The following is a 27,676-nucleotide window of genomic DNA, read 5'->3' as shown; positions in this document are numbered from 1 at the left end:
GTTTGGGGCCACATGACCTTCCAGTCAGGTCAGCACATACTATGATGTGCAACTGTTAAAAATCAAACTGGCTACATCTGGACTACAGACACATCTTTCAAAAGGACTCGTCTGAGACGTGTGCAGGGCTGAGATGGACACGCGGTCGGGTTCTGCTCCACCATAAAGGCACTGGGATTATGTCTTCCTACATGACATGCGAGCCACAGTCCCACTCCATCTGATGCATTCACGGGGACGATGAAAACAGCCGAAACGAAGTCTCTTTAGAAATCCTGTCACGAGGGTTGAATCTACAAAGGTCTTTGCTCTGAGAGCCACTCTGTGGGCTTGGAGGAGACACCGGCCCCCAATGGGCACACACCCACTGTTCTCAGCATTTTCCTAGGGACCAGTCGTCTCCCTGCTGCGGCTTCAGCCCGGGCTTCTGTCGAGTACATGGCCTGAGGGTAGGTGGATGGACACCATAGCCATGCCAGGGATTCCACTGTGGCCAGGAGCCCTGTCCACTAGGACACCATGAGGTACTCTGACCGAAGGCAAAGGGTCAGGCAGACTGGAAACACAGGTGTGCACGCTCATGTGCCTTACCACTGGCTGGTCAGCATGGCTCACACAGGGCCCAGTACACCCCGACGACCGTCCGGGGACCCAGCAGTGAGGCCTGAGCACCAGGTGCATAAGTGCTTCTGGAGGACCGTGGGCTGCTCCCTAAGTGGGAGCGTCACTGCGCCCAGACTGGCTCCCTTACGACTCACGCCTTCTCCGTAAGAAAGCCAGTTTACAGAAGGAGCACAGACAATGTGGTTTCTGAGCCCTACACGCTCCGGCTCCACCCAGACCTACGCTGGTCAAATCTTCTGGCGAAGAGGTCACAATTTCCGTGGTACACCAGGCCCTTTCCCATGAAGCTGAGATGCATCTGGAAAAGAGTAAACCAGAAAGAACACACGACCGACCTTCAGGATCTCGGGTTGTGCAAAGGGCCCCGAAGGCTGAGTGTGCTAAGGCACAGGCCAGAAAGCGCCAGCAGTTGCTGTCTGCACACATGGCACTGAGCAACGTGAAGATGGGCACTCAGAGCAGTGACCCTCAGGGTGACCCGGGCCACTCAGTCCTCCAGCTGCAATAAGCAGCCGATGGCAGGCCTGGCTGTCACCCAGAACTCAAGGCAGCAGTGATCATTCTCTTCCCATCCAAGGCTCCTCTGGGCCTATGGAGACAGAGTTGCCAGGGCACTGGTGCAGTGAGTGACAGCAAAGAGAGGAGGCACAGCCAACACAGTCACAGAGCTGAGACGAGCAGGCGCCTTTCCACTGACAGCCACTTGCTTTAAACCTACAACCTGAGCACAGCCCAACAAGATACCACTGCCTCAGACAACCTGTGTTAGCATCACTGCTCTTCTGATAGCTTTTTAATACCCAGCTCTGCCCACCATAAGGCAGAGCTGGGGCTTTGGGGTAAAAAATGGTATAAACCAAACAATCTTTGGTTTTTTAGAAAAAAACTAAACATACCACAAATAAGCAGCAATGTAGCCAGCAGCTCTTTGATGATTTTGTTTCTCTCCTCAGAAAAGCTGACGTTCCCAAAGCAAGCAGAGGCTGTGCAACCTCTACAGCGACAGGCACCCACCTAGGCAGTACCGTCATCCCTATGTTACATTCTGATTCTAGGGCGTCCCATGTGTGGGGCCAGCAGCTGCAGGTTACTGCTTCTCCAGAGAGAAGAGAGGCTACAGGCACAACTCAGCCCTCAGTGGGCTTCCTGGGAGAGGCAGAACCTTCACATGGGAGATTCCCACCAGCAGTGGGCCCGGCATTGCTGGGACGGCACACTCCCCTCCCTGACTGCCACATGGGAGCTGAAGAGCCCACACCCCAGGACAGGCACAAAGTGACACGACAGTTAGAGGCAGACAGCTCAAGGCTGCCACCCGCTCGTGCCTGGGGTCTCTCAAGCGCACCGGTGGTACCTGGGGATCCACTCTAAGAGCAGCAACTCCCAGTCGTTTGGGGAGCAGGTGTAGAGCAGTGAGCAAAACAGGAGTTCCAACAAACCCCACGAGGCTGAGCACCAGCTGCACACCTAGGGCGTGTTGAGAACCAGGCTCTCGCGAGGACAGGCGAATCGCATCACAGGAGCCAGCTGGGACAGCCAGGTGCTGTCTTCTCACGCGCTGCCTGGGTGTCGGCGCCCAGGACTGCGAGGCTCCTGACTGCCCCAGGCTGCCACGCCTCAGGAGAGGGAACGTGCGGGCCCCAGCCATGCTCCCCACCGCGTGCACATCTCAGGCCTTCCATCCGAACTGAATCCGAAGCTGCTCCTCAGACCTCAGCCAGCGTTGGAACTTCCTGTGCCCTCCTGAGCCGCCCCGTCCCCTCCCTCTGCTGTTTGGACTTTCCCTCTTATTTAAACTAAGTTCAGAGCACCTCACAGAGGACTTAACGGCTTGAATTTAAAGCCTCACAGTGCCTCAACTGGCCCTGAGGACAGACACACCATGGCCCCGCTACTCTTTATTAAAAAAAAAAGAGTAAGAGCTGAGGGCTGGGAGCTCCTCTGCCGCCTCCTCAGGCCACAGCTTCCTCTGTGACAACAACTTTTGTTCACAAGGGCAACAATCTAAGAAACAAGGGTGACCCAGTGACAGTCCAAGGTGGGGACCAGTGAAAAAGTCCCAGTGGCAAAGCATGGCTGTCATCCCTGCACCCCAGAGCCAGAGGCTCGCAGGGCAAGCATGGCCGTCACCCCTGCACCCCACAGAGCCAGAGCCTCACAGGGAAGGCATGGCCGTCACCCCTGCACCCGCAGAGCCAGAGCCTCGCAGGGAAAGCCCAGAAGACAGCACAGTGACGACGAGGCGAAGACACTGCAACACCTGGCACAGACAAGCATGACGCACAGTGCACAGGACAGACGGGCCATCGGCCATTACCTGGCAGGCTCTGCGGGCTATGGGTGGACAGGGCAGCGTGTGGAAGGGGCGCTGCAGGGTGTGGGCTGGAGTGCAAGCCAGCCAGAAGACCTAAGAGAAAACAGGAGGGGAGAGAACAAAACACACACATTGAAGACAGAACGGAAGGCCACTTCAGCTGCCAAGAGCCCTGAGGGCCTCTGGGACCAGCACTGGGTCAGGGGCTCAGCACGGCGCCCAGAGAACGTCCCCGTGGCCACACACCAGAGACACAAACATGAATCACAGCACACAGTGATGGAGAGAAAGGGAAGACCTACTGTGGCTGAGGCCGTGGTGGAAGGTCCCAGGGGCGGGGCCTGTGACGATGGCATCCTTGGAGACCCCTGCTTTGGCAGTGGGGTCAGCAGGGAAGGAGAGCACGTGGACAGGAAACGGCACAGAGCCGATGACGCCCAGCGAGTTTGAGTTCATGGCCCCAGGCAACTTGGGGCTACTGGGCTTGTAGGACGGAGACAGCAGGTTTAAGGGCGAGGTGCTGGTCAGCAGCATGGCCCCGCTGGTTCCTTTCTGGGGAGGAAGCACAGCCAACAGTCAAAACCACCCGCGAGTCCAGCGCCTCTTACCCAGGGCCCCTCTTGCTCTGCAGCCACAAGGAGAGGGGAGGAAGGGACTCCCGGACAGAGTGTGGATTTCAAAATCTGGGTGTTCAATATGACTCCTTTGTGTATGAAGGAAAAGGAAGAATAGTATACATACAAAACAAGAAACCTGTTGCCCTCAAGTCTTTTCTGACTCATAGCGACCCCACAGGACAGAGCAGAGCTGACGGCTAGGGCATCTTTCCTAGGCTGTCCATCTTTGGAGAAGCAGACTGCTACATCTTTCTCCCATGGAACTGCTGCTGAGTTCAAACCACCAACCTTTGGGTTAGCAGTTAAATGCTTGGCTGCTGTGCCACCAGGCTCCTTACAGATATCCACAAAGGTGCAAATCTCCACATATGTGAATGTGTGTGTATGTATACACTTACATACACACACATGGATATACACATACATACAACCAGACCTATCTATCTATATATATTATCAATCTTTGTTTATTAAAAAGAATAATAATAAAAGGATAACCAGTGAAATACACTAAATGAGAAATAAAGCAATGGAAACAGTTACCTCAGGGTGGGGTAGGGGTGAACAGAGTGAGAGAAACAAGCCTTCTCTGAACATAGTTTTCTACAATTTCGTCTTTCAACCAGATCGCTGGTTTACATATTGGAAAAAGGAAAGGGAAAAACAAAGGCCCTCCCCCACCTCCTCCACCTGCTTCCCAGCTCCAGGTGAGGCAGCTGTGTGGCTGGACTGGGCCAAGGCACCCTCGGCTGACCTGCTGCAGGCGCCTTCAGGAACCGCAGACTCACCCTTAGAAAGGGCAAGTTCCTGGGCCACGAGCATCCCACACAGCTAACGGTAGTTTCCTTCACTTGTTTGGAGAGGTGGGCAGGATGGAGGGTGTGTGGCTCCGTCAGTTCCTCCCAGGCCGACCTCCCCCATAGGCTGGGGTGCTGACTGGTCCTCACACTTGCTCTTCATTCCCAAGAGAAGCCTCAGGCTCCCCTGGATCCCTGCCACCAGGAAGTGTGGTCCCCCCCCCCCAACTCCAAGCTCACTGACCCCACCCAACCTTCTTTCCAGGCCCCCTTCTCCCATCAGAGCAAGGCAGCAGCCCCATCCCCTGGACACTGGAAGGGCGTGCTGTCCCCAGGGTACTCACTGGCAAGGAGGTAGACGATGTCACACTACTGACCACGGTGGGCTTCAGGGAGGAGGTCAGCAACTTCGCCACCCCCTGGGTCCCACCACTCGAGTCTCCGTTTGGACCCCCTGGTGGTGCCACCAGGGTTAGCTTCTGGGAAATGGGAGGCTTCTTCACTGCTGAACTGGGGACTGGCCGGCTGGCCGACTGTCCCGTGGAGGGAGGCTGTGTGCCTGGGAGCAAGTTCCCAGAAGAAGAGCTCTGGGCTGGCGTTCCTCCAGACACAGAACTGCTGGAAGAAGCCACGTGCTTGGAGATGGAGCCAGCAAAGGCACTGTTCTTGTATGGCGGTGGCCCCAACGGGCTGGCTGAGTGCTGTTTCACTGCATGGCTCAGGGACGTGGAGGACGAGGCTGGGCTCTTGTGAGAGCTGCCACTGCTGGAGGCCAGAGCGCTGCCAGAGGCGGCTGACAGGGAGGGATGAGAGCTCTGGCCTTTGGTCATGGTCTTCACCAGCTGGAGCAGGGAGCGATGGCACTGTGGGGAGGACGCCTTTGGGCCTGGGAGCTTGTTGACAAACGGAGCTGGGGGCGTGAAGCTTTTCTGCTGCTGCGAGCCTGCGTGGAACACTTTCACCTGGGGGCTGGGCACTGGTGCCACTGCCTGCGGCCCATGGGGCGTCCGTGGCAGGCTGTGGTGCTTGGCTTTGGGCTGGTGTGCTTCTGGCAGGCTCTTGCTGAGCAGAGCCTGGCAGGACGGCTCTTTGTGGCCAGAACTCTCTGGTTTTTTCTCCTGAGAGGACTGCCCCAGGGCCAGAGCCTGTTCAGCCAGAAGATTGAGGGGCGACTGCAGTGAGCTAGAGGGTGGTGGAGCAGAAGGGCTGGGCTTTGCAAAGTTCCTTTTCTCTTCCGTGCCTGAAACACCTGCGACCTTTTCTGCAGGTGCCTTTGAGGGTGCAGGCAATGTGAATTCAGAGCCCCCACTGGCTCTGCTATTCAGCGTAGCCAGCTCCTTGGACATGGCTTCCAGTGAGGAGGCTGAGTTTTGGAGTAAGTCCTCATCCAATGAGTCCTCCAGGTCGATGGGCACGGGATTTGCCAGGCTGCCGGAGGCCTGGGAGGAGAGCTCCCTGTTCACAGCCCCCATGCTCAAGCTTCCTCCCTGCAGCTCAGAAGGCAGAGCGATGGGGCCACCGATCTGGCCTGATGGGACGGAAACCTTTTTATCAGGCTTAGCAGCTGGCTCCTAGGAGGAAGCAGAGATGCTGGTGTTTGGAACTGTCCAGCGGTCCCAACACTGGCCTTGTGTGAAGATTCAGCATGAAAAACTGAGGTTCAAAGAAGCAGACCTCCCCAAACAAACACAAAGCCAGTGAGGGAGGAGAGCAGGCACCAGACTACTATGACTTTAACATGCTACCACACAGCACCCTGTCATACAGTTGCTGGCAGGGACTGGGCTACTCTGCTAAGTACACGTACCCCACAAGACTGGAGCAAAGACATGCTCTGGTCCTGGCACGCACACTATCTCTGCGCGCTCCAAGCTGCAGTCGGCAGTGACACACGGCCTGAAACAAGCCTGTTTTTTCTCCTCCGTTTCTCCCCAGACCTATCTCCTCAACCCGGGTGCAGCAGGAGGAAAACTCTCCTCAGGTAGCAGGAACTGGGTCTCCCTGGTGGCCCCTGCGTCCCTAGTGCTCAAGCAGCATCTCAGCACCCACCGTGAATAGCTCTGCCCACCTTACTCTCACAAGAACTTGGGTCAAGTAGTTTTCACTACACTGAGAGGCTGAGCAACACTAAGGTGGTTCTCCTCAGGCTTCCTCCTCCAACCACCGCACCTCCCTCTAACTCTGCCAGGTCAACTCACCAAAGCCACCCTTCCTTCCTCTGCAGCTCTAGGCTTGCTTCCACAAAAACCTGTGTGCATTGCCTTCACATCTGCAGACGGCTTCCCTTCTCAAAGCGCTGTCAAGACCTCATTTCCCCCACTATGTCCCCCCAGGGGCTGTGGACTGAAGTGGACCAGGCTGCCCCCTGGGTGGCCTCTGAGGCCATCCCTAACAGCTGTCCCCAGACATAGCAAAGCTCAACATGCTGCCATGGAACCCAAAAGGTTTCAGGGGAGAGTTGAGAAGGAACAGCAGGGGCCAAGCAGGCTGACTCACCTTCACCTTGATTTTAGAAGGGGCCATGACTTTCTTCTTGGCTCTGTTGAAACGAAGGACACAGAATGAGTTTAGAGGATGCCTGCACAAGACAAAATGACAGTGGCCCCGAGAAGTGAAAACCCCAAGACACTCACAGGATTGATGTCAGGTGCCCATGGCCACGCCGGCTCTCCTTAAACAGAGTCCTGAAAGGGCAAAAAGGGCACAGGCGGTTTACACATGCCCCCCAGGCGCAGGGACCCCGCCTCTAGAGTTCTCCCAGCCCTGGCACCACTACATGTTGGTGGACATTACTCAGGAGATAATGGACTGCCTGGCATGCAGGTCTGACGGAGCTGTAATGGCCACTCAAAAGCCAAGAGGCAAGTCTCTACTGAGAAAAGCTGTGCTCTTCCTGAGCTTATCATAGTGATCGCCCCCACGCTGAAGGCAACAGTGTTGTTCTTATCCTAGTGATCACCCTCTCCTCATTGTTCTTATCATAGTGATTGCCCCCTCGCTGAAGGCAACAGCCCCTCACTGAAGGCAACAGTGTTATTCTTATCATAGTGGTCCCCCTTGCTGAGGCAACAACGTTGTTCTTATATAGTGATTGCCCCTCACTGAAGGCAACAGTGTTGTTCTTATCATAGTGATCACCCCCTCACCCCCTCGCTGAAGGCAGCAATGTTGTTCTTTCTTGTCTACTCTCATCTCTCCAAACAGAACAACGTGCAATGACCCACAACGTGTCTTTTCCCTCCTTCGGGAGAGTCCAGCAGTGCCATCTGAAGTAGAGACACTGAGACTCTCCATCATGTGTCCACACATGGATCAGACCCAATCAAGACAACTCCCTCCAGCTATTTCATATTCCATTCAAGGAATGAAAGTGACAGGCTACAAAACAGCCTCTGAGACAGAAGTCAGCAGCTCCCAACTCTAACAGGAGTCAGCACATAAGACCTGTTCAGAACATTAAGATGTTCCCAAGACAAAACCCTCACCCAGCTTCCAGTAGAAGCCATTATCGCTAAGTTGGAAGAGATGGGAAGAACATGCAGTCACCCCGACAAAGAAGGACAAAGGCCAAACTCCACAAACACTCCCCTTCTTCTAGAGAACAACCACCCCTTCATAGCTGTCAGTATGCAGGTGAGATTGGAGTCCAGTCAGTCAGTGACGCCCAGGGTTGGGACCCTGAATCTTATCGATGATACCCTGTGGCCTGGCACAAGAGCAGCGTGCTGTCAGTCCTTGAGTACATGAAGGTTTACCTCACGTCACACTGCTCACTGGCCCTCACCTGGCCTGCATCCAGCCTTTGGGCCAGAGAGGTCTGACCTCAGCATCCAGAAAGGCCTTCACGTAGTCCTCCCAAGACTGCGCCTTGTTCCTCTCTGGATCATAGCTCTCCAGCTTCATCCTCACTACGTGGCAGAGCAGCTCCCTACGAGAGAGGGAGACATCAGAAACGTCCGACTCCCGCAAATGCTGCTTCTAGGTTTCAATCACTTGCTTCCACCAGCCCCAATGAAAGTAAACGAGTCTAACCTTCTTTAGAAATATGGGGACACGCTCAGACACAGGCCCCACAAACCCTCCAATGAAGGCAAGGTCCCAGTTTGGGCACACCTGATTTCATCATTCCACTGGAATTTCTTCCGGGGTCCCATTATCCGCCGGCCCCCCTTGTCTTCATCTTCCTCTTCGTCTGAACAAATTCGTTCTCTCTGTTCCTTGTCTTTCTCCTCTCCCAACATCCTACCGGACAAAGAGAACAAAGTGGGACCCAAGGCCACCACACAAAAGCTGCTCCCTCTCCGGTAAGTGGGCCTTCTAAGCAAGATGGTGGAAATGCTATAGGAAAGCCAAGAGCCTCATTAGGAAACACCGCTAAGTACTGATACACATGGAGAAAAGGTGAGGGGAAAAGTTGGCAGAGCCATGCAAGAGTGACAGGGGCACTTACTTAGCAACCTTTGCTTGCGTGTGTGCCTGGCATTCGTCCTGGTACTTGGACACCTGCTCTGGCATCGCCCTGCCAATGGCTTCCTTGAGCTTCTGGAGAGGCTCCTTCAGACGCCCGCCCTGTGGAGGGCATCACAGACCACAAAATCAGGTTTGTCCATCATTTCTCATATAAGCACACGCCACAAGGCCAATCGAATGGAAGGCAGTGCCGCAGCAGATACGGCGTCTATGAAGACATGGCCTCGCCCTCGGCACGCCCCCAGAAGCGGGCGCCCCACGCCCCAGCCCCCACCTGTTCGTGGAGGTGAAGTTTCCGAGCACGTTTCAGCAGGGTGTCCTTGCTGCGAGGCAGCACTGACGCGAGATAGACGTACACCCCCGAGCGGGTCCGGCTGCTCAGCTCCCGAGTCTGCACCTCTATGCTGGAGAAGAGAGCAGGGTCAGGGGCGGCCTGCAGCCATGAAGTCTGCCCACCACAGGGAGGAGGGCAGGGGCCAGAGGCAGGTCAAACCCTTCTGGTCAGTCACATGATGTAACCACATGGCCAAACAACACATCTTCTGCAACCAACAAACAAAAAGAACTCCTGGTCTTGGGTCATGGCCTTGGCCAGGTAAGGTGGGTCAGGGCTCTCACTACAAAGATTAGACCACGTCAAAGGAAAGCAGAGCCCCGGGGAACAAGCACTGAAATACTAAAACCTTAAATGAAAACCTGTAAAAGCTTTCCTCCAGGAGAGTCCTAAGTTCTTTGGAGTTGACAGGAATACTTTCCAGCAGCATTCCCTTTTTTCCCAGTTTCCAGTTTTACCCGTGATGATGAGGACAGGAAAGTCCCTACCCTTCCACTTTCCCCACTTCCGTGGATGAGCTTTCTGTACTACGCACACTCAAGCAGGTAGCCTGTCAACACAAAGCTCTCATCTGTGCCCATTCTTGGGTACTCTCCACAACCTGCACTTCCTTCCTGACCCAGGGACCAGACAAAGCCCCACCAGGCAAGGCCGTTGGCTAGATTCCCAAGGTTTGGCATCTGTTCTGAATCGTGCCAAATCTTCAGTCGTCAGGCAGTGAGCTTCCTCTCCACACGGTACAACTTGGAGAACAGCCCAGGCACAAAGCAAAGCCAGACACCAAGAGCCGACCTGGGAGTTGACACGTGTGGTCCACCCTCCTAATCCAGCTCAGAGGGTCCGGGCCTCAGAGGTTCGAGTGTGTGGGAGACACGGCATGGCAGCCGTGTGGTGGCAATGGGGGCAGAGAGAGAGTAAGTAACCAGGAGCCAGAGGCGTGCCTGCGAGAGGGGGCCCTGAGGCTGCACCAAGTTGTCTCCTATCTGGCTGGATTCTCAGGGATGGCAAACACCACCTCTCTCTTCTATCTCCTAATTGCTGAGAAGCCATCTTCCAATGGCCCACCACTGTCATATACAGTGTGGTCATAACGCCCACTGCCTAAGACTAGTAAGGCCAATCTTTTCTTGCAGACAGAAATTTAACATCTCCTTTTTAAACATAAAACCCACTGCCATCAAACCAATTCCAACTCACAGCGACCCTATAGGGCAGAGAAGTGCCCCAGAGTTTCCAAAGCTATAAATCCTTACGGAAGCTGACTGCCTCATCTTTTTCTAGCTGGTGGGTTCAAACCACCGACCACGTGGTTTGCAACTGAGCATTTAACCACTGCACCACCAAGGCTCTCTCTTTTTTTTTTTTCAACAGAACAGCAATAATTCTTTTCTCTCCTTGGGTGGTCAGTGTCACCTTTATGGAGCTCAGTTTGCTGCGCTCCACGTGGTCTGTACATCTATTGCCATTCTCCCCAGGCCTGGTAAGAGCAGAGAGGAGCGAACAAGTGGGCAAACGAGATACTCACTCTAGCAGGATGCTGTTGATGCCCTGCGTGAAGAACTTGTGCCTGCTCTCCCCCTCGGCAGCTCTGGCAGCCTGGTTCATCAGACAGGAACATGTGTTAGTGCACTTACCCCACACCCCACACTCGCCCACAGGCACAACAGTCCTCGAGCCCTGAAGAGCTCCTGTCAGGGAAACCCTCACCACCTCCCCTATCTGCCCCCATCCCAGAGGAGGCACGCCTGGGATCAAGGAGCTCTGGCTCTTCTTCAATGCTGCAGAAGCAGCTATGGCCCATCCAGGTCCTTCCCAGACTTAAACCACAGTCACCTCAGAGAAAATCAAGCAAGGTCCCAGCAACCAAGAGGTTCCATGTAGTACAGAGGCCGACTAACCAGTGCCCTTCAGCAAAAGTGGGGGCTGGAATTTCCATCATTCCGCAGAACAAAAATAAGGAAGGGTTTCATCAGGCCTGTAAGACTTGAAGGCCTTTTTCTCCCCGGGGGGACGTGAGGGGCACACCATGTAGCATTTAAGGACATTGTCATCCTTTGCAAATCTATCATCTGCTCGTGCCACAGCACTCTATGACAAACTCCAGCACCCAGCACATAGCAATGACTAACACACCTTAGGACCTCCTCCAGGAGGCCACTGCACTCCACTGTCTTGTTTGCTCTCCACACACACACATTCAGCACCCGAGACCACAAGCTGCAAGAGCCCTGACGCAAGTGCAGCGGAGGGCAAGAGGCCGCCAGCGAGCCCTGCACAAGCAGAAACCAGTGGTTCTCCAACTTGGCGGAATCTCCTGGGGAGCTTCCCCACCCCAGAAACATGGCATCAGAATCTCTGGGACGGGACCCCACAAGCTGTACTCTTTACAAGTGACGCTGGTGACTAATGTGCAGAGAGGGCTGAGAACAACTGACCTAAACTCAAGAGGTGCTGGTCTGACACTTGAGGCAAAATCACATTTCTGAAATCAGACCCAGTAGGCAATAATGACAGTAAACCCCAAGGGGGCCGTCTCGAGGGAAGGGATCGGTCCTGTCCCATCCACCGCTGACACTGCACACTGCTAGCCCCCTCCACCCTCCTCCCTCCCTGCACTGGCCTTCCTCTCAATGCATGTTCTGGGCTCTCTCTGCACCTCCCTGGCAGCCCCATCTCGGTTTACGCTTTGGACCGGAATTCTCACTCACCTAACAGATGTCTACAAAAGGGTGACCCACTGCTCTGCCAACACATGCTGCTCGATACCACACCCATTAGCTTCTCCCCTATCTGCTCTTCCTCCTATTGCCCAGTTCCAGCGACAGCACTCCCATACTTCCTAAATCCTCCCACTCCCTTCTTCAGGATCTGTCTGAGACTCTTTCCAAGCTTAGAATCAAACCCAAACTCCTTCCCATGGCCTTTAGGGTCCTCCAGGATGGACCTGTCCACTCCAGCCCCACCCTACCCCACATTCCAAGGGTTCCCGCCACCCAACAACTCGGCTGTCCTCAATTCTGTGTCCTGGCTCACCAGAAGGCCACCTCTGCCATGAGGCCAGGTGACCCTGCTGCCTGCAGTCTGACTCCCATGGGGTCCCCCCCAGGACTTCTCTCCTACCTCCTAAGTCTGGGTATTCATCCGACTACCTGCCCAGCTGCATGGCCGTCCACACATCACAGTGCTCACTTCACCCCGGTTGGACCTCAGTCAGCCATCTTCATGTATTACCAATCCACTCACCAATAACAAGCTCAGGAGGACAAGAACCAAATCTTATTCATCGATATACTGCCCACAGCTGCCAGTTCCACAAAAGATACTTAGTGTCTGCTAAGAGAACACGCATATGGACAGACATCCCAAACCAGAGTAAGGAAAGCTTAGTATCAAGCCAACCAAAAATAACTTGGGAGAGCATGGGGGCTCAAGACCACAGTCTCAGGGGACACTAATGTCAACTGGCGCAACAGTCTACAAAGACAGTGTTCTACATCCTACTTTGGTGAGTGGCAACTGGGGTCTTAAAAGCTTGTGAGCAGGGAGGGAACACTGCAAAAATAAAAAATATTAAAGAAAAAAAAGCAGCCATCATCTAAGATGCAATTGTTGGTCTCCTTGTCTGAAGCTAAGAAGAGTGAAAAAAATCAAAGATGCAAGGAAATAGGTAATCAGTGAACTAATGGACCAAATGAACCCCAGCCTCCACCAACCAGATCTAGATTAGATGGTGCCCAGCTACCACTAATGACTGCTCTGCAAGGAATCACAACAGAAGGTCCTGGGAAGAGCAAAAGAAAAATGTGGCATAAAACTGAGAATCATTAAAATAAAAAAACAAAACACAGGCCTTACTGGTCCGATAAGAGACTGGTGGAGGCCCCAAGACTATGGCCCTTAGACAGTGTTCAAGCCCCAAACTCAACCCCCATGGTGCAACTTTCAGCCAAATGATAAATAGGCCTATAAGGTGATCAGTAACATGAGGAAGGTATACACTGATCAGAACAATCAACTATATGAGATCAAAAGGGTAGTGTTTACCCAGAAAATAAGTAAAATAAGTAACTTGGAGAAGGTGTGCATCAGTGAAGCTTCTGAAGATCCCTCGACCCAGACACAAGAGATGAAAGGTGGATAAGGGAAGGCTTGATTCTTTAGCCCATTCATCTACTAATTTCTTTTACCTTCAGAAGTATCAGAATTTTACCTTAGCAGTTTTAATGGACTGGAATTATGACTTTAATTTGAGCAACAGTAGCGATACTGCCTCAGAAACCCAAGGAGGTGGCTATGAGTTGGGTCCGACTTGACGGCACATAACAACAACAACAAGGTCAAGTCACTCTTTTGTGAGGCCCAGAAGCACCTTCATGTTAATCCAACCAAATCACTTGAACCTGTATTTCAACTGCCCCTGTGGGTCAGACCCATCCACAGCTTGTTTTGATTCAAACTTTATTTTTAGGTATCAGCCATTTCTCCAATACTTCTAAAGCTTCTCATCTAGATCTTTTAAAAAAATTATTTTTTTTCTTGTGTTGTACAGAAACTGAGGTCTGTTTTTATATTGAAGATAATTAGTCCATTGAAAAAATTTTATTTAAACGGTTATTTTTTCCTTCCTTTTTTATTACTTTTCCGGAGGTTGGGGGGGTCCCTCAACTCTAATAAAAGACATTTTGGCTCTACAAGTTGAATAAATGGATCAATTCTAAATTAAGTAGGAAAGGAAGTTAAACTAAACTCTGTCACTATGTTCACAATACTGTATTTTTATGTAAATAATATACACTATACATTTTTTCCCCAATCCCACAACCCCCTCACGTGTTAGTTTCCTATGTGCATTTTATGTGTGTGTGTGTGTATTATATGTGGGGAAAATACGGTAGTTCCGATAGCCTTTTAGTGAACTGTTCTATCTATTGCAAGAAATGTCACTTATTGCCTTTTAGCACCTAGCTCAGAACCTTACACAGTGCTCCCGTTTTTAAACAAACTCAAATCTGGCAAGTTTTCCTTTTTAAAAAAGATCAAACTGGCTGTTTTTCATCCTCCACTTCATTATCTTTTGATCTACCCCCTCTCTGGGTGTCTCTGTGGTGCAGGGGTCCTACAGCTATAGAAGGAAAGCAGTGAGGAGGTAGAGCAGAAGGGCAGGTGACCTAGTGTCTCTGCTTCTTTCTGCTCTTAGTACCATTTTCATGTTATGCCTGACTGAAAAAAACAAACAAACAAACAAACTCACTGCCATCGAGTCGAATTTAACTCATAGCGACCCCTCCTTGGGTTTCCGAGGCGGTAAATCCTTACAGAAGTAGATTGCCCAGTCTTCCTTCCACGGAATGGCTGGTGGATTTGAACCGCCAACCTTCTGGTTAGCAGTCAGATGCTTTAGGCACTCTACCACCAGAGCTCCTTTATAATTGACTACAGAGGGCCAAGGCAGACCTGTGTGGACCAGCAAAGTGGCTGCCAAATCAAGACAACCCTGAGCTTCCTCAGTACCTAGGTGTTTCAACAACCAAGACTAAAGACCCCAGTGGGCATACACAGAGCAGACAAAGCAAGACTGTGAAGTCAAATCCCTGGATTTACGGACCCATAAAAATGTATGACACTGAGGGATAAGAAAGGAAAACTGAGCTGATGTGAGGAAGAAGATGAGCAACATCCCCAGGCGTCCACCAAGGGGCTCCTCTTGGATAGCCTCTTGAGTTTACTGAAGTTTTTTAATTTTTCTTTTTAAAGTTTTACCTATCTTGTTCAGTTAGAAGATTTAACTTTTAATTCCAACTAATAGAGGGTTTTTCTTTAAGGGACAGATCACATCATGTTACAGTCAGGGTGTGTCGGGGTAGAATGCAAAACATGACCACAAGCTCCCTCTGCCAGTGTGTGCCCTCCCCTCGGGGAGGTGCCTCTAGTGCCCCAGCCCTCGAATCTGGGCTGCTCTTCTGACTCGCTCTGACCGAGAGAGCAGGGTAGAAAGGGTGTCACACACACAATAGCGTCTGCTTTCGTCCTCTTAACAAGCTGCCCTGAAGAAGGCCAAAATAAGAGCCCAGGGGAGAGACAGGTCCCACCACCCCAGTGCCCAGCTAACTTGCCAGCTGAATGCAGCCGGTGAGCAAGCCCAGTGAGACCAGAAGAGGAGCCACCCAGGCAACCCATGGAATTAGAAGTAAATGGCTGTTTCAAGCTACTAAGTTTTAGGACAGTTTTCCAGACAGCAATAGAAATGTATCAGCAAATGATACATGTATCATCTAGGGCCAAGATTTAAAATCTAACTTGTATTATAATAAAATAAAAGAAGTAGGGAAAAAAGAAGAGGAATGAAAAATAAAGTGAGAAACACATACCCTGCTAATCTTAGTTACCAACGTCAAGTTTAAATTTAAATTTTCAAAAATCCTTCGTCCATTTCAAGGTCTGGGACAGGGCTCCTTCTTAAGGATCCAAATATCCACGTCTGGCTTTTGAAATCAGCTGCAATTTTTTGTGTCCGTGTGCATTTTCCTTCCTGGGCGACCCTTCCCCAGCACATTCTCAGAAGGATCTGGGTTGAACGCTCACGGGCATACTCAGGAAGGACATTACGTGGGAGGCTTGAAGCCCCCAAGTGCAATGCCCCGGTCTGAAAGGAGCTCCCGGGGACCCATCGGTGTGGCACTAAATAATTTTGTAAAATAAGCCTTCTTTCTAATGCAACCGTTGAAAGTGATGAGGGCTTTTTAACAATATTTATTAAGTGAAAAGAGCAAGACACAATTATTCACAACTGCAATCACAGCTGCATAAAGACATGCACACAGAGGCTAGAAAGGAATACGCAAATGAAAACTGTTTCAGGTCATTGGGATGATGGGTAACTTCCACATACATTCCATTCCATTTTCCAAAGCTTCTCAATGCTGACAGGCGAAGGGCCAGGTGGCAACTAAAGTTATCAGTTTCATACTCGAATGTTATCTTTCAAACCAGTACGTCAATCTCCCCTGGTTACCACCTCATCATCCTAAGTCTACCTTGACTATGGGATGCCAAACCCTGTCTCCATTGTGTCAAAGCAGATAACCAAAACTGAACAAAAGGTGAAGGACGACAGCTTGTAGTAGCCTATCAAGCAGACTCCAGAAAATAAGGGTTTCTTGCATCACAATCCAATGCTCGTTTGTATTATACCACTTCATTTCTACTACATCTGCCCTATGTTTCTCTAGAAAGCAGAATAATGAGCAGAAGTTATCAACTGCAACCCAACTTGGGTGGGGTAACCCATTCAAGAATTCTGTTTTGACTTTTCTCTTAAAAATGATGCTACTACCTGAGGTAGATATAGTCCTTGGGGAGAATAATCATGGGAGAAAGAAGGGCTGCTTTTGCACAGGGAGACAGCTCAGGGGGCAGGAGTGCATGGAGGGATGGACACAGGGAAGAGGTAACTATTGGGAAGAAGTGGGAGGGGAGCTGCTGCATTGTGGGAAATTGTAGTCAATGTCATGAGACGAAGTGTATGTGAAGTGCTGTATGGAAAGTGAATTCACTGTAAATTTTCACCCAAATCACAAAAAAAAAAAAAAAAAAAAAGATGCTACTGTCACTCAGGCCTTACTCATTTAACAAGTCAATCAGAAGGTACAGAACAATTTGATTGCAAACCATCAGGACTGAAACAAAAAGGAGAACTTTCTATTTTTTAACATGAGTTCTGAAAGCAAACATAGAATTGTCTGCTCAAACATGCCACACTCAGATTCCCCTCCTTCTGTCTTCACACTCTGAGTCCCTGACGTGGCAGTTTACTTAAACCATTACGTTCAAACAGAATTCTATGGCCAGCACCACACACAGGCTGACCAAGGTGAGCTAGAGAGCTGAGTAACAAGTTTTATACGCTTCCTAACTGGTGCTCAAATATTTTGGGGAAGGGAGAAAATCACACGTAGCAGTGGTTCTTCACATTTTACCCTGTCCTAAGACCCAAGGGACACTGTACACAACACTGGGGTAGAATCACTGAAATTCAGCACCGTCGGGTCTAAACACCACAGGAGATGCACTCTAAGTCAGGACACCCAAGGTAAGGGATTATTTTAACTAAAAGGTAAATGCCATCGTAACTAATAGCACCATATTACAGAACTGAACGGTTCTTAGCTCCAGAGGGACCACTGCCCAGCCTCGGGGGAAAACACAGCCACGGCAGTTGTATCTGAAGGCTGTTGCTGTCGGTTGTAAAGGGGCGTGGACCACATTTAAGGTGAAGCTTGTTTTTGTCACAATGTGGCATTCCCACAATCACTCTAACATGGATAACACGCAATTCAACGAAACTGAAACACAGGCAATTAAGCACCTACACTAGTGTACTTGAGAGGTGTACAAAGCTCTCGTCAATTTCTAAAACTTTCAAAAGAAGATTAAAGGGTGGATCTCCGCTTCAGCTGGCTGCTGCCCATGTTAGGGACAGTCCATGGCACAAAAGGAAAATGACTTTGTGGGAGAGGAGCTGACAGGCACGAAGCAGGACAGATAATCTCCCTGGAAGTAGGTTTCTCAGGAGTGAAGGACCCAGGGAAGCCTGAGCATGAGGCCTGACAGCAAAGCTTACAGCTCCCCCGTCAGGAGGGAGACGAGCACACGGAACAAGCTTACACTGTCACTGCCAGCTTGCTAAGGAAGCGTTTCTCTGGGCATAGAGCTTCCTGCGGTGTGGAACCAACGTCAATCTGCCCCAGCGAACCGCTTCCAGGAGAGCCCGGCCACACGGTGTCACCATACCTGAGCCAGCTCCTTAATGCGCTTCTCCAGGGGTGCGGGCAGGCCTTCAGGGAGGGAGGAGGGGTGCCTGAACTCCGAGTCCAATCCCACCCCAAGGGAATCGCTCTCATCATCTGCATCACGGAAGGGGCTTCCTTCTGGAGACTCACTGAGCAGCTGCTCCAAGTCCAAATCAGTCAGCGCATCCATGGCAGTGGCCGCCTGCAGCAGGTCGTTGTCAGACGTGGAGCCGAAGAGAGAGAGCAGGGGGTCGGGGGTGCTCTCCAGTTCCCGCAGGCCCTGCGCTTCCATGGACGAGACCGCAGCAGGCTTGTGCTCCTCGTCCCTCTTCTTCTGAGCTTCCTTCTCCTTCTGGAACTTCTTCAGCATCTCTTTAACACTTAGAGCCCCAGAATATTTCTTTTTCTTCTTCTCCTTACTGGCATTGAGGGCTGTGAAACTGCAAGAAAAAGGGGAACTGGTTACCAAGGCTGCAGTGCACCTCCAAAGGGAAATGCAGACAGGGCCTTCACCCCTGCTCCCAGAGCAACGGAGCACCCCGTTATCACTCCTCCCTCCTCTTGGCATACAGAGCTTGTTCTTGCTAAGACCAAAGCTTGGGAGTTAATACAGGTTAGCAGCACACTGTCACATAACGCTACATATCCAATGGGTTTTAAAATCACTGCCAGGCTGAAATAAAAGGTTGCAACCCTTCCTCCCCGCTTCCCCCCGCCAGAAAAAAAGAAGGAAAAGGGGGCAAGGAGAAACCTTGAAGGGAGAAGGCAGGAGCAGCAGAGAACAGCAGCAACCTGAAGAGCAGCTGGGGGGAGGCTGAGGGAGGAGAAGGAGGCGTGGCCACAGCAGACACAGGAGAGCACAGAGACAGAAAGAGACCTGGGGCAGAGAAAAGCGCGCCCAGGAAGACAGGACCACCAGCATCACACAGCGACAGACACCTGCCGCAATGGCAGTGGCACACAGAAAGCGCTGCTATCGGACACACAGACGGAGAGCACTGACCACCCACAGTGGTACTGCGGAGGCAGGCAGAGGACGGGAGGCCAGGCCCTGCGGCCTCTTCCAAAGCTGTAGGGAGGAGGGCGAGTCAGCTCCCAGGTAGCCTGACCTAGCGGCTCACAGTTTATCCTAGCAAAGAAGCTGCTGCCTCTCACCCGGCTTTGGAAAACTTGGACTTTTTCGATTTCTTCTCCTTGTCATAAGTGTCATCTTTTTTCTTCTTCTTTATCTTCTCACCACCTTCCTTCAACTTCCGCTTCTGAGAATTAAAGACAAGGCACAGTTACGCGGCTCCCTGACTCAGGGAGCAAGTGCACGCCACAGTACTGGCCTTGCCCCGCCTGGGCTACACTCTGACACCGGCCTCCTCGCCCTCCTAAGCAAAAGCTTTCCGGTCGGTCCCTGGACGCTGAGCCACAACACCACACACCCGCCGCATTGCCACACAGCCTTCCCACGGCCAGTGTCTCGCAGAGACACAGGGGATTTGAGGTAGCACTAGGCCACCCTGCAGCCTGAGAGGAAATCCTTCCAGACTGAGACGAGCTTCCACAAGAGCATGTGGACCCTGGCTCTCACTTTAGCACAAAGGCAGTGAAGACACATGTTTACGCAATGTGAACTCAAGGCAGGTCTGTTCTCAGTGGGTCGACAACGCTGGGAACCGAAGTCCTCTATGTGTCCATAGCAGAGGCAGCATGGGGGGGTGCACCTTCCCTCACCCCCGCCCTGAGACCACCTCCAGGAACCACTCCCTGCTGATCCCGTGCAGATGCCAGTGTGATGTGGACACAGTGCCCAGGAGCTGAGCAGAGCCCTCCAAGTGCACGTCACCTTGTCCCGGCCAGAAGGGAGAAGGGAGTCGCCAACCTCGGCGGGAGATACACAGCCCACTCCCACAATGCAACGCCCAAGCCATCCTGCACTGTCAAGGGCCCTGACTTCAGTCACATGAGGCAGCATTTCTGAGAACCAAAAGCAAGCAACGTTCTAACCTTTGGGGATTTTTTCTTCTTTTCCTTAATGAAGTCATCCTCAGATTCTGAAGCTTGTCTAAACTGCAGCGTCCCCGAGTTAATGTAAAATCCTCCGTACTTGGTGGTCAGAGATGCAGGAACAAGCTCATCATACTGAAGGGAGAAAACAGACAGTCAGCTCCACATTCCGGCACTATATTCCACAGGTGAAAAAGTGGTCCTCAGAGGGCAGATGCCACCGTGTCCCTCAAGTCACATTTCAGGGAGTATGCCAAGACACTCCTGTCCACCAGTCACAGATTGCCAGAACTGGACGGATTTTTGGACAAATGTGGCCATCATTTTACAGACGAGGGAACTAAGGCCCAGAGAGAGTGCTTCTTTTTCCTCACAGTGAGAAGAGGGCACACCCACTCTCAGGCCGGCCTCCACTATGCAGCCACCACGCGAGAACCCAGCGCCACAGTTCTGATATGCCCTTGTCACGGAACACTTACCGCCTCCGAGTTATCGATGAAGGAATCGGATTCATCATAACCGTACCCCATATCAATCAAGTCCTGTATTCGGTCTTTTCTACGTTTCTTTCCACCCTAAAATTTAAAAACAATAGGGCATACTTTCTGATGAATACTCACACAGAATTAATTGCTGCTTTGAACTTTCTCAGCTAGTTATTAGAGACTGTAAAGCACTGGGACCAGTCACACGTGCACACACACACATGCACACATCAAAACCTCTTTTCCTGAAGATGTTTTGTAACAGAACAGATTTTTATCTGCATAAAATGGCTTAATATAGAAGATTGAAGTAAATGGCTTTTTATTCTTCATACCAAACATTTATTCAAAGTCCCTCTCATTCATCTGTCCCCTTAGCTACACACAATTATTTCCTACCAGATGCATTTTCCGTACATGAATGCATTTGTTTCATAATTGTATGTGTTCTATCCATGCTGTACACTCATTCCCAGATCAAGGTTGCTTTGGATTATAATTTGCTAAAGGAAATACAATACTGAGTTGTCAATGAAAGCAAACATGGGTATAGGGACGGATAGATGGGTGAACAAGCTAAACAATTATGTATGTCTAAATGGAGAGTGTATCCAAGATCATATACAGGGTTGGCAGACAATGGGCCTCTCAGGGTGCAGAAGAGTATGAAGGGATGGACACTGGGAGGAGGTAACTATGGGGAGGAAGTGGGAGGGGAGCTGCTGCATTGTAAATTTTGGTCAATGACATGAGACAAAGTATATGTGAACTGCTGTATGAAAAGTGAATTTACTCTGTAAATCTTCACCCAAATCCTAATAAAAAAAATAAACAAATATAATTTGCTAAAGGAGCTCTGGTAGTGTAGTGCCTAAGGCATTTGACGGCTAACCAGAAAGCTAGTGGTTCAAACCCACCAGCCACTCCTCGGAAGGAAGGTTGGGCAATCTTCCTCCTTAGTGATACTGCCTTAGAAACCCAAGGAGGGGTTGCTATGAGTCGGATCCGACTCGACGGCACATAACAACAACAGTAACAACAACAAAGGAGATGAAAATGGCTAGAAACTTCTCCCACCCAATGAGGTTGTCATTGCCCAAAAGAGAAATCTTACATATTTTTCTTCAAATTTTCGGGCCAGGGCCTCCACTTTATGCCTTTCCTTTTCTTCATCATTGAAAGGATCCAAGAGGTCTTTCTTCTGTAAAGAGACCATTTCCACACACACACACACACACACACAAAATAAGTCACAACAAATTTCCATAAGCCTATTCTGAGACCCATTATGCCACCAAAGCTCCTGTGTGGGTATATAGTAGTTGCTTAAAAACACTCCTCACCTATAACTCCTGCACATATTGTGATTCCATTTGCAGAAAATAGAAAAACATGTAAAACTCATCAGAGCTGTTAGCAATCAGGGTAGTGATGCCCCTGGAGGGTGGGGGCAGAGTCTTTGAAAGGCATGAGGAAGGTTTTGGGTGTCCTGGTCATTGTTTCTATTCTTGATCCAGGTACAGCTTGCATGGGTATCTGGAGTTTGTGAAAATCCCATCACTCTGTTCATTTATCACATGTGCACTGATGCACATAATTTAAAACATTTTCAAAAAATAAAGGGGGCTAATAAATTGTCAAAACATTAGTAATAGTGGAAGCTGGGTGACAGGAATGCACATGGAGGCTTCTTAGGCAATCCACTCCACTTCCTTATGTGTGTGAAAAGCTCTACACTACGAAAGCAAAACCAACCAGCCAGGTTTGTTTTCAAAACACCTAAGGTTACATAAGTCAATTCTGACACACAAAAAAATAAAGTAAAATTAAAAAAAAGGGGGGGGGGCAAATACAGATTTGTATCCAGCCAGGTGAAGAACTATGCAACCCACCCCTGTGTTTAGAAATGATGGGCAGTCTGTGTCTGGCTTATCTGCCCCTGACATCAGGCAGAGTGCAAGTCTCAAGGAAAGAACAACACCCAGCACAGAACAGAATTCCCTCACTGGAACCGACAGGGACAGTCTCATTGACAAGGAGAATTTAGAAAATTCACGGCTCCTTTTTTTTTCCCCAAAATATTAATGAGCCATAATTTCAATGAGCTTTGGATATCCCAGACATTGTTTTTCCCAGTCCAAGTCAGGAGAATGTTCCAGAAAGAATTCTATCCCTTCATGCCCAGAAGCAAAGCAGCAAAGCCTGCTCATGCTCTGGGGTGGGGAACTTGACCCTGGGTCAGTCAGTGCCTCCCTAGTTGTGCTTCCACCCCACGGAAGTCCCATCTGCACATGTTAACAGACAGGCACTGGATATACAGAGTGACACTGGGGGTACCTTGTCTCCAGGTTGAAGGCCTTTCACTTTCCCACGCAGATTCTTCACCAGCTCCGGGTAGAAGAACTCTGGGCAGCGCTTGTGATCCGGTTCAAAGAGGGTGAGTGTGATTCGCACAGCTGCGGCCGCTGGCTCTGAGTCCGGAGGCTGTTCTGCCCCGCCAACCTCCTCCTTCCGGGATTTCTTCAAAAATGCAGGATTCAGAGGACCTGGGAGAGAGGTGAACTGGACCCTGTGGGGCTCCGACATGGCTACCAACAAGTCTTAGCGGTGGTCACTGCATGGCTTCTGTTAACAACGAAAAGAAGGGCCAGGTCAAATCAAGATGATAGAATAATCACCTTCCCATTCAAAAACACAGATTCAAGTTTACAAGAATTTCATTACCAGGAAGAATCCACCGTTGAACTTAGTTTAATCACCGTTAACGGATTTTTTTTTTCTGCTTCGATTAATATTCATTTGAAATATAAACATTTTCATAGACACCTATGAATGTCACCCCCCAAGTCCTATCATCTGGAGACATTCCTGTTTAGCCTTATTTCCCTTCAGTCTTTTTTCTATACAGTGGAACTTTAACATTAATACTTAAGAATCCTCAAAATTGCAGATCCTACTGCAGACAACTGTTTCCCATCAAATTTACCCAACGCTTTCTTTTTTTCAGCAAAGAATACCAATTTCTTAAAAACCTCTTTAATCACCAGCAGTTTACTTTCATTTTGGGCCAATTTTCACAATAAAAAAGTTTTCAGCTCCTCACAAGTTTCTGCCTACAGCCAGGATAAGATAAGGCTATCTCAGGTGGGTGTGGCCAGGCTCATTTCCTAACAGTCAAGGGCAGGACCAGGCTCACTTCCTAAGTCAAGAGTTCCTGTGCACCTGCCTCTCTCCACCCAAATGTGGGCCTCAGCAAAGCAACAAATTATTACAAGCCAGAGACCTTCAACGTTGCTTGGGAGTAGTCAAAACGGATTCTGAATCCCGGAACCCCAAAGGTTTGCAACAACATATGCAAATGAATACCACGTATACAGATTGTATGTTTATAGGCTTATGCACATACACACTTAAGCATAAAATTTTGTGTCCAGCTTTTTTATATTTTTAACTTGCCTTTCACTCAAGTTACTCCACCTTTCCCCACTCACCTCTGGTAACCATTAAAGACTATTCATTTTTCAGTGAAACCCTTTCCTTGACTTTTTACAATAGTGGTCTCATATACTTCTCCCTTAGTGACTAACTTTGCTCATCATAAAGACCTCTAAGTTCACTCACATTACGTCCCACAGATTCACCACTGTCACTTAGTGTTGCCTAGTAAACCATTGTGTGTATGGACCACAGCTTGTTGATCCGTTCCTCCGTGGATGGGCATTTAGGCTGTTTCCATCTGTTTACTATTTTGAATAGTGCTGCAAGGAACGAGGGTGAACACATATCAGTTCATGTCATGGCTCTTATTCCTCTAGGATATATAGTAGTGGGATTGCTGGATCATATGGTACTTCTGTTTCCAGTGTTTTAAGGATATACGTCCTGCTTTTTAAATACACATTCTCCTTCAAACTTTCTACCATATCAATAAAGATACTCATCACAGCTTTGCGTAAGAAAAACACAGGGCTTTGAACCAATTCATTCTGATTTGACCCCTCTGCTCAGAACCTGCATTTCTACCCCAAATGGACTGAATCGGAATCTACATTTTTAACAAGATCCCTGGGGATCTGTAAGAGTCACCTGGGGATCTTGTTAAAACATAGATTCTGTAGGTTCCCACTCAATCTAGTTAAGAGTGGAAATGCAAATTCTCAGCTGGGAGTTGAACTTGCAGTTGGAAGCCCTGGAAAAATGATGGAAGCAACCTGAAGGTCTAGCAATAAGGAAACAGTTCAATAGATTATAGTTTCATTGATTTGTAAGGGCTCTTGATACAAGGAGAGTATTTTCCTGGTTTGCTATTTCCTGTTTAACTTTGCTTAGAGTGAGACAGGATGAAAGAGAGTTTAACTTTTTATGCAATTAAGAATGAGCTCTTTTCCTTATGACAACTCCCATTTCTTTCGTTGTCTAGAATGTCCTTCTCCAAGCAGCTCTTGTATGAGTCTACCTATTTGCTGCATTTAACTCTTTAACCCAAGTGGAATTTACTATGCCATAAGGTGTGAGGTGAGGCTCTAACTTGGTTTCTTCCCAGCATCAATCAGGCACTGATCAGAGATTTGAAAGAATCAACCATGTAAATGTTGAATGCAGTTTAAAACATTTAAAGAAATTTAATTAGCCATTTCTAAAAGGAATAATTGTTCAGGAGAATTTAATCTGTTAAACTGGTATCTTAATGGAACCTTTGCCAAGGATCAAGTAATTTTTTTATATGAAAATTCTTAGATTTGTAAATAAAACCATCTTTGTGAGGAAAACTTATAAGCTTAAGAAAATCCAAGCTTTCAAATACACAACTTTAACAAGCTGAATAGTATGCTACATACAGTATCCTACACAAAAGCATTCCTCCTTTTAAAAGCCTCAATTGATGTTATCCTAGAAATGCTACCCCCATTTACTCAAGCTTCCTTTCGATTCTCGGGTTATTCCCAGGAGTTGTAGGTTTTGGTTATGGTGAATAGGATCTTTTCCCCATTGTACTTTAAAACCAGTTAGTGATAAAACAGAAAAACTGAATTTTATATGCTGACTTTGTAATTAGTCCTTTTACTGAATTCTTATGGTTTTTACCTTGGTTTTTTTTTTCCAACTACACAATCCTATCATCCACTGAAATGATAATTTGTCTTTCTTGTCCCAAAAAAAGCATATTTATTTATTTCATGTCTTAGTGCACTGGCTGTAACTTCTGAGATAATTACGTATATATACACATGCACACATATACACAATTAGTAGAAAATATATTTTTTGCCATGTTCATTGATTCCTCTAAGTCCAATACAATGTTGATTTAAGATTCATATGGCACAGTGGTTAAACACTTGCCTGCTGAACAGAAGGTCTGCGGTTCCAACCCATCAGTGGGTGTCTGTGGGAGAAAGATGTGGCAGTCCACTTCTGTAAAGATTACAACCCCGGAAACTGTATGCGGACAGTTCTACTCTGTCCTGAATGGAGTCCGAATCAACTTGAAGGCAATAGGTTTTTTATTTTTTACCCAAGAGTCCTGGTGGTACAATGGTTAAGCTCTTGGCTGCCAATAAAAAGGTTGGCACTGGAACCCTCTCAGCACTACCTGGGAGACAGACCCAGTGATCTGCTCCTGTAAAGATTAAAACCAAGAAAACCCTAGGGGGCAGCTCTTCTCTATTACATGGGGTTGCCATGAGTTGTAATCCACACAACGGTACCTAACAACATTCTTTATCCAGTTATTAAAATACCATTTTAATAAATTAGCAAAGTGTGTTGAATTATCAGTTTGTCTCTGGTGGGGAGGGGTTTGCAAATGACAGTTCCTGAAACAGATTCACATAACTTCAGAGAAATCGCAAGCCAAACCCCATGCTGTGGACAACCAGTAATCTTGAAATTCACTCACAGCCAGAGAGTCCTGTAACAAAATGACTTCAGGAAATGCATGCGGGGCTGCCACCTTTTCCCCGCCGTCGGTGACTCAAGAAAACTCCGGCTCTAACTTGAGTGCTGGAACGACTCCTTGGAGTCTGTGTAATTGCGATCTTTTTAAAAATTACATTTCTTCCCTGGCGTATGGACGTTTGGTCGGCTACTTGGGGCTGACCTGCTATTAACCGTTTCCACTTAATGGTTTCATTTTAACCATACTGAAACTACGCTGGGCGCAACAGCCCCATTGCAACTTGTGTCCAAGCGTCAAACTGAAACGGGACTTGTCCTACAGCCCGGTCCTTACAAAGCCACGCACCTTTGTCCCCAGCGCCGACGCAGGCTACAGCCCCGCGGGCCGCAGACGTCGCCCCGCGCCTGTCCTCTTGCCGGTCCGGGACCCCAGGCTGCGGCGCTGCTAGCGGCTGGCTTCCCAGACATGCCTCCCGGCGGGCAGCCGGCCGGCGCCGCGGCCCATGGCCGGCCCCCGCGCGCCCGGGAAGCCTCGTCAGCCGTCCAGCGCGCGGGCCGGCGGAGAAATGCCCACTCGAGGTCCGACAACCACTCGAGGGGCCACGGGGCAGGCTGCCAGGGGGCGCCCCGGGGAACTTGCTGCGCCGGACCCAGACCTCCGAGAGCGGCTGCCCGAACGCCGGCCGGGAAAAGGAGCGCTCCAAAGAACCCAGGCGGCGGGTGAGTGGACCTGTCGCGTGCCTGCCGAGCGGGGCTTCCGGAGCTCCCGGGAGCGTGGAGACAAGAGGGATTCGGGCCTCGCGGCTGCGACCGAAGAAAGCCCGTCCGGCGCGGGACCTCGGGCTCGGGCGACGGCCGGTTTCCAGGCCGCGGCGAAGTCCGTCAGGGGAGCTTCCAGGGCGCCGCGACCGGGGTGGCCGGCCCCTCAGGCTCGAGAAGGGCTCCGGAGAGCGCGCGGGGCTAACGGCCGTAACGGAAGCGCCGCGGGGGGAGGGGGACTGGAGTCCCACAGGGTCCGGGAAGCGAAGCGGGCCGCGAGGCCAGCTCCCTCACTCGCTCCGCCGGCGGCACCGTCGTCGCCACCGCCTCAGATCTCTGCCGCTTCGTTGTCACGAGCCGGAGGGAGGGGGAAGGAGCCGGGAGTAGCGGGGCTCCGGCGCGCGGAGACCGCGGCGCCCGAGTCACGTGCCTCTCTGCAGGCCAATGAGATCTTGCGGGCGCGGTGACGTCAGAACAGCGGCGTGGCCGTTGACAGCCGGCCCCTGTCACGTGGCTCGACCCACTCCAATGGGCGGTGCCGGGGCGACCTGAGGTTCCCGGCGGCCAGTGCGTCGGCGGTGGTTGGGTGGTAAG

At 50.1% G+C, this 27,676-nt stretch overlaps 1 protein-coding gene across 1 annotated transcript; it reads right to left on the bottom strand.

Moving 5' to 3' along the window:
* Positions 1–872: 872 nt before the first annotated feature.
* UBN1 (ubinuclein 1) lies at positions 873–23,011 on the bottom strand. The gene is made up of 17 exons (XM_007939600.2): positions 22,763–23,011; positions 21,540–21,626; positions 20,420–20,515; positions 19,941–20,075; positions 19,101–19,204; positions 17,947–18,385; positions 10,682–10,752; positions 9,097–9,226; positions 8,803–8,921; positions 8,466–8,594; positions 8,137–8,280; positions 6,986–7,036; positions 6,849–6,891; positions 4,697–5,923; positions 3,241–3,490; positions 2,942–3,031; positions 873–922 (listed from the first exon to the last, which is right to left on the bottom strand). The coding sequence occupies exons 1-17, from the start codon at positions 23,009–23,011 to the stop codon at positions 873–875; spliced, it is 3,414 nt and encodes a 1,137-aa protein (XP_007937791.1).
* Between the last annotated feature and the right edge of the window lie 4,665 nt (positions 23,012–27,676).

Source organism: Orycteropus afer, unplaced genomic scaffold (genome assembly GCF_000298275.1).
Source record: "Orycteropus afer afer isolate SDZICR_OR568_19922 unplaced genomic scaffold, OryAfe1.0 scaffold00061, whole genome shotgun sequence".
Taxonomy (NCBI): domain Eukaryota; kingdom Metazoa; phylum Chordata; class Mammalia; order Tubulidentata; family Orycteropodidae; genus Orycteropus; species Orycteropus afer.
This window is presented reverse-complemented; position numbering and strand designations above follow the sequence as displayed.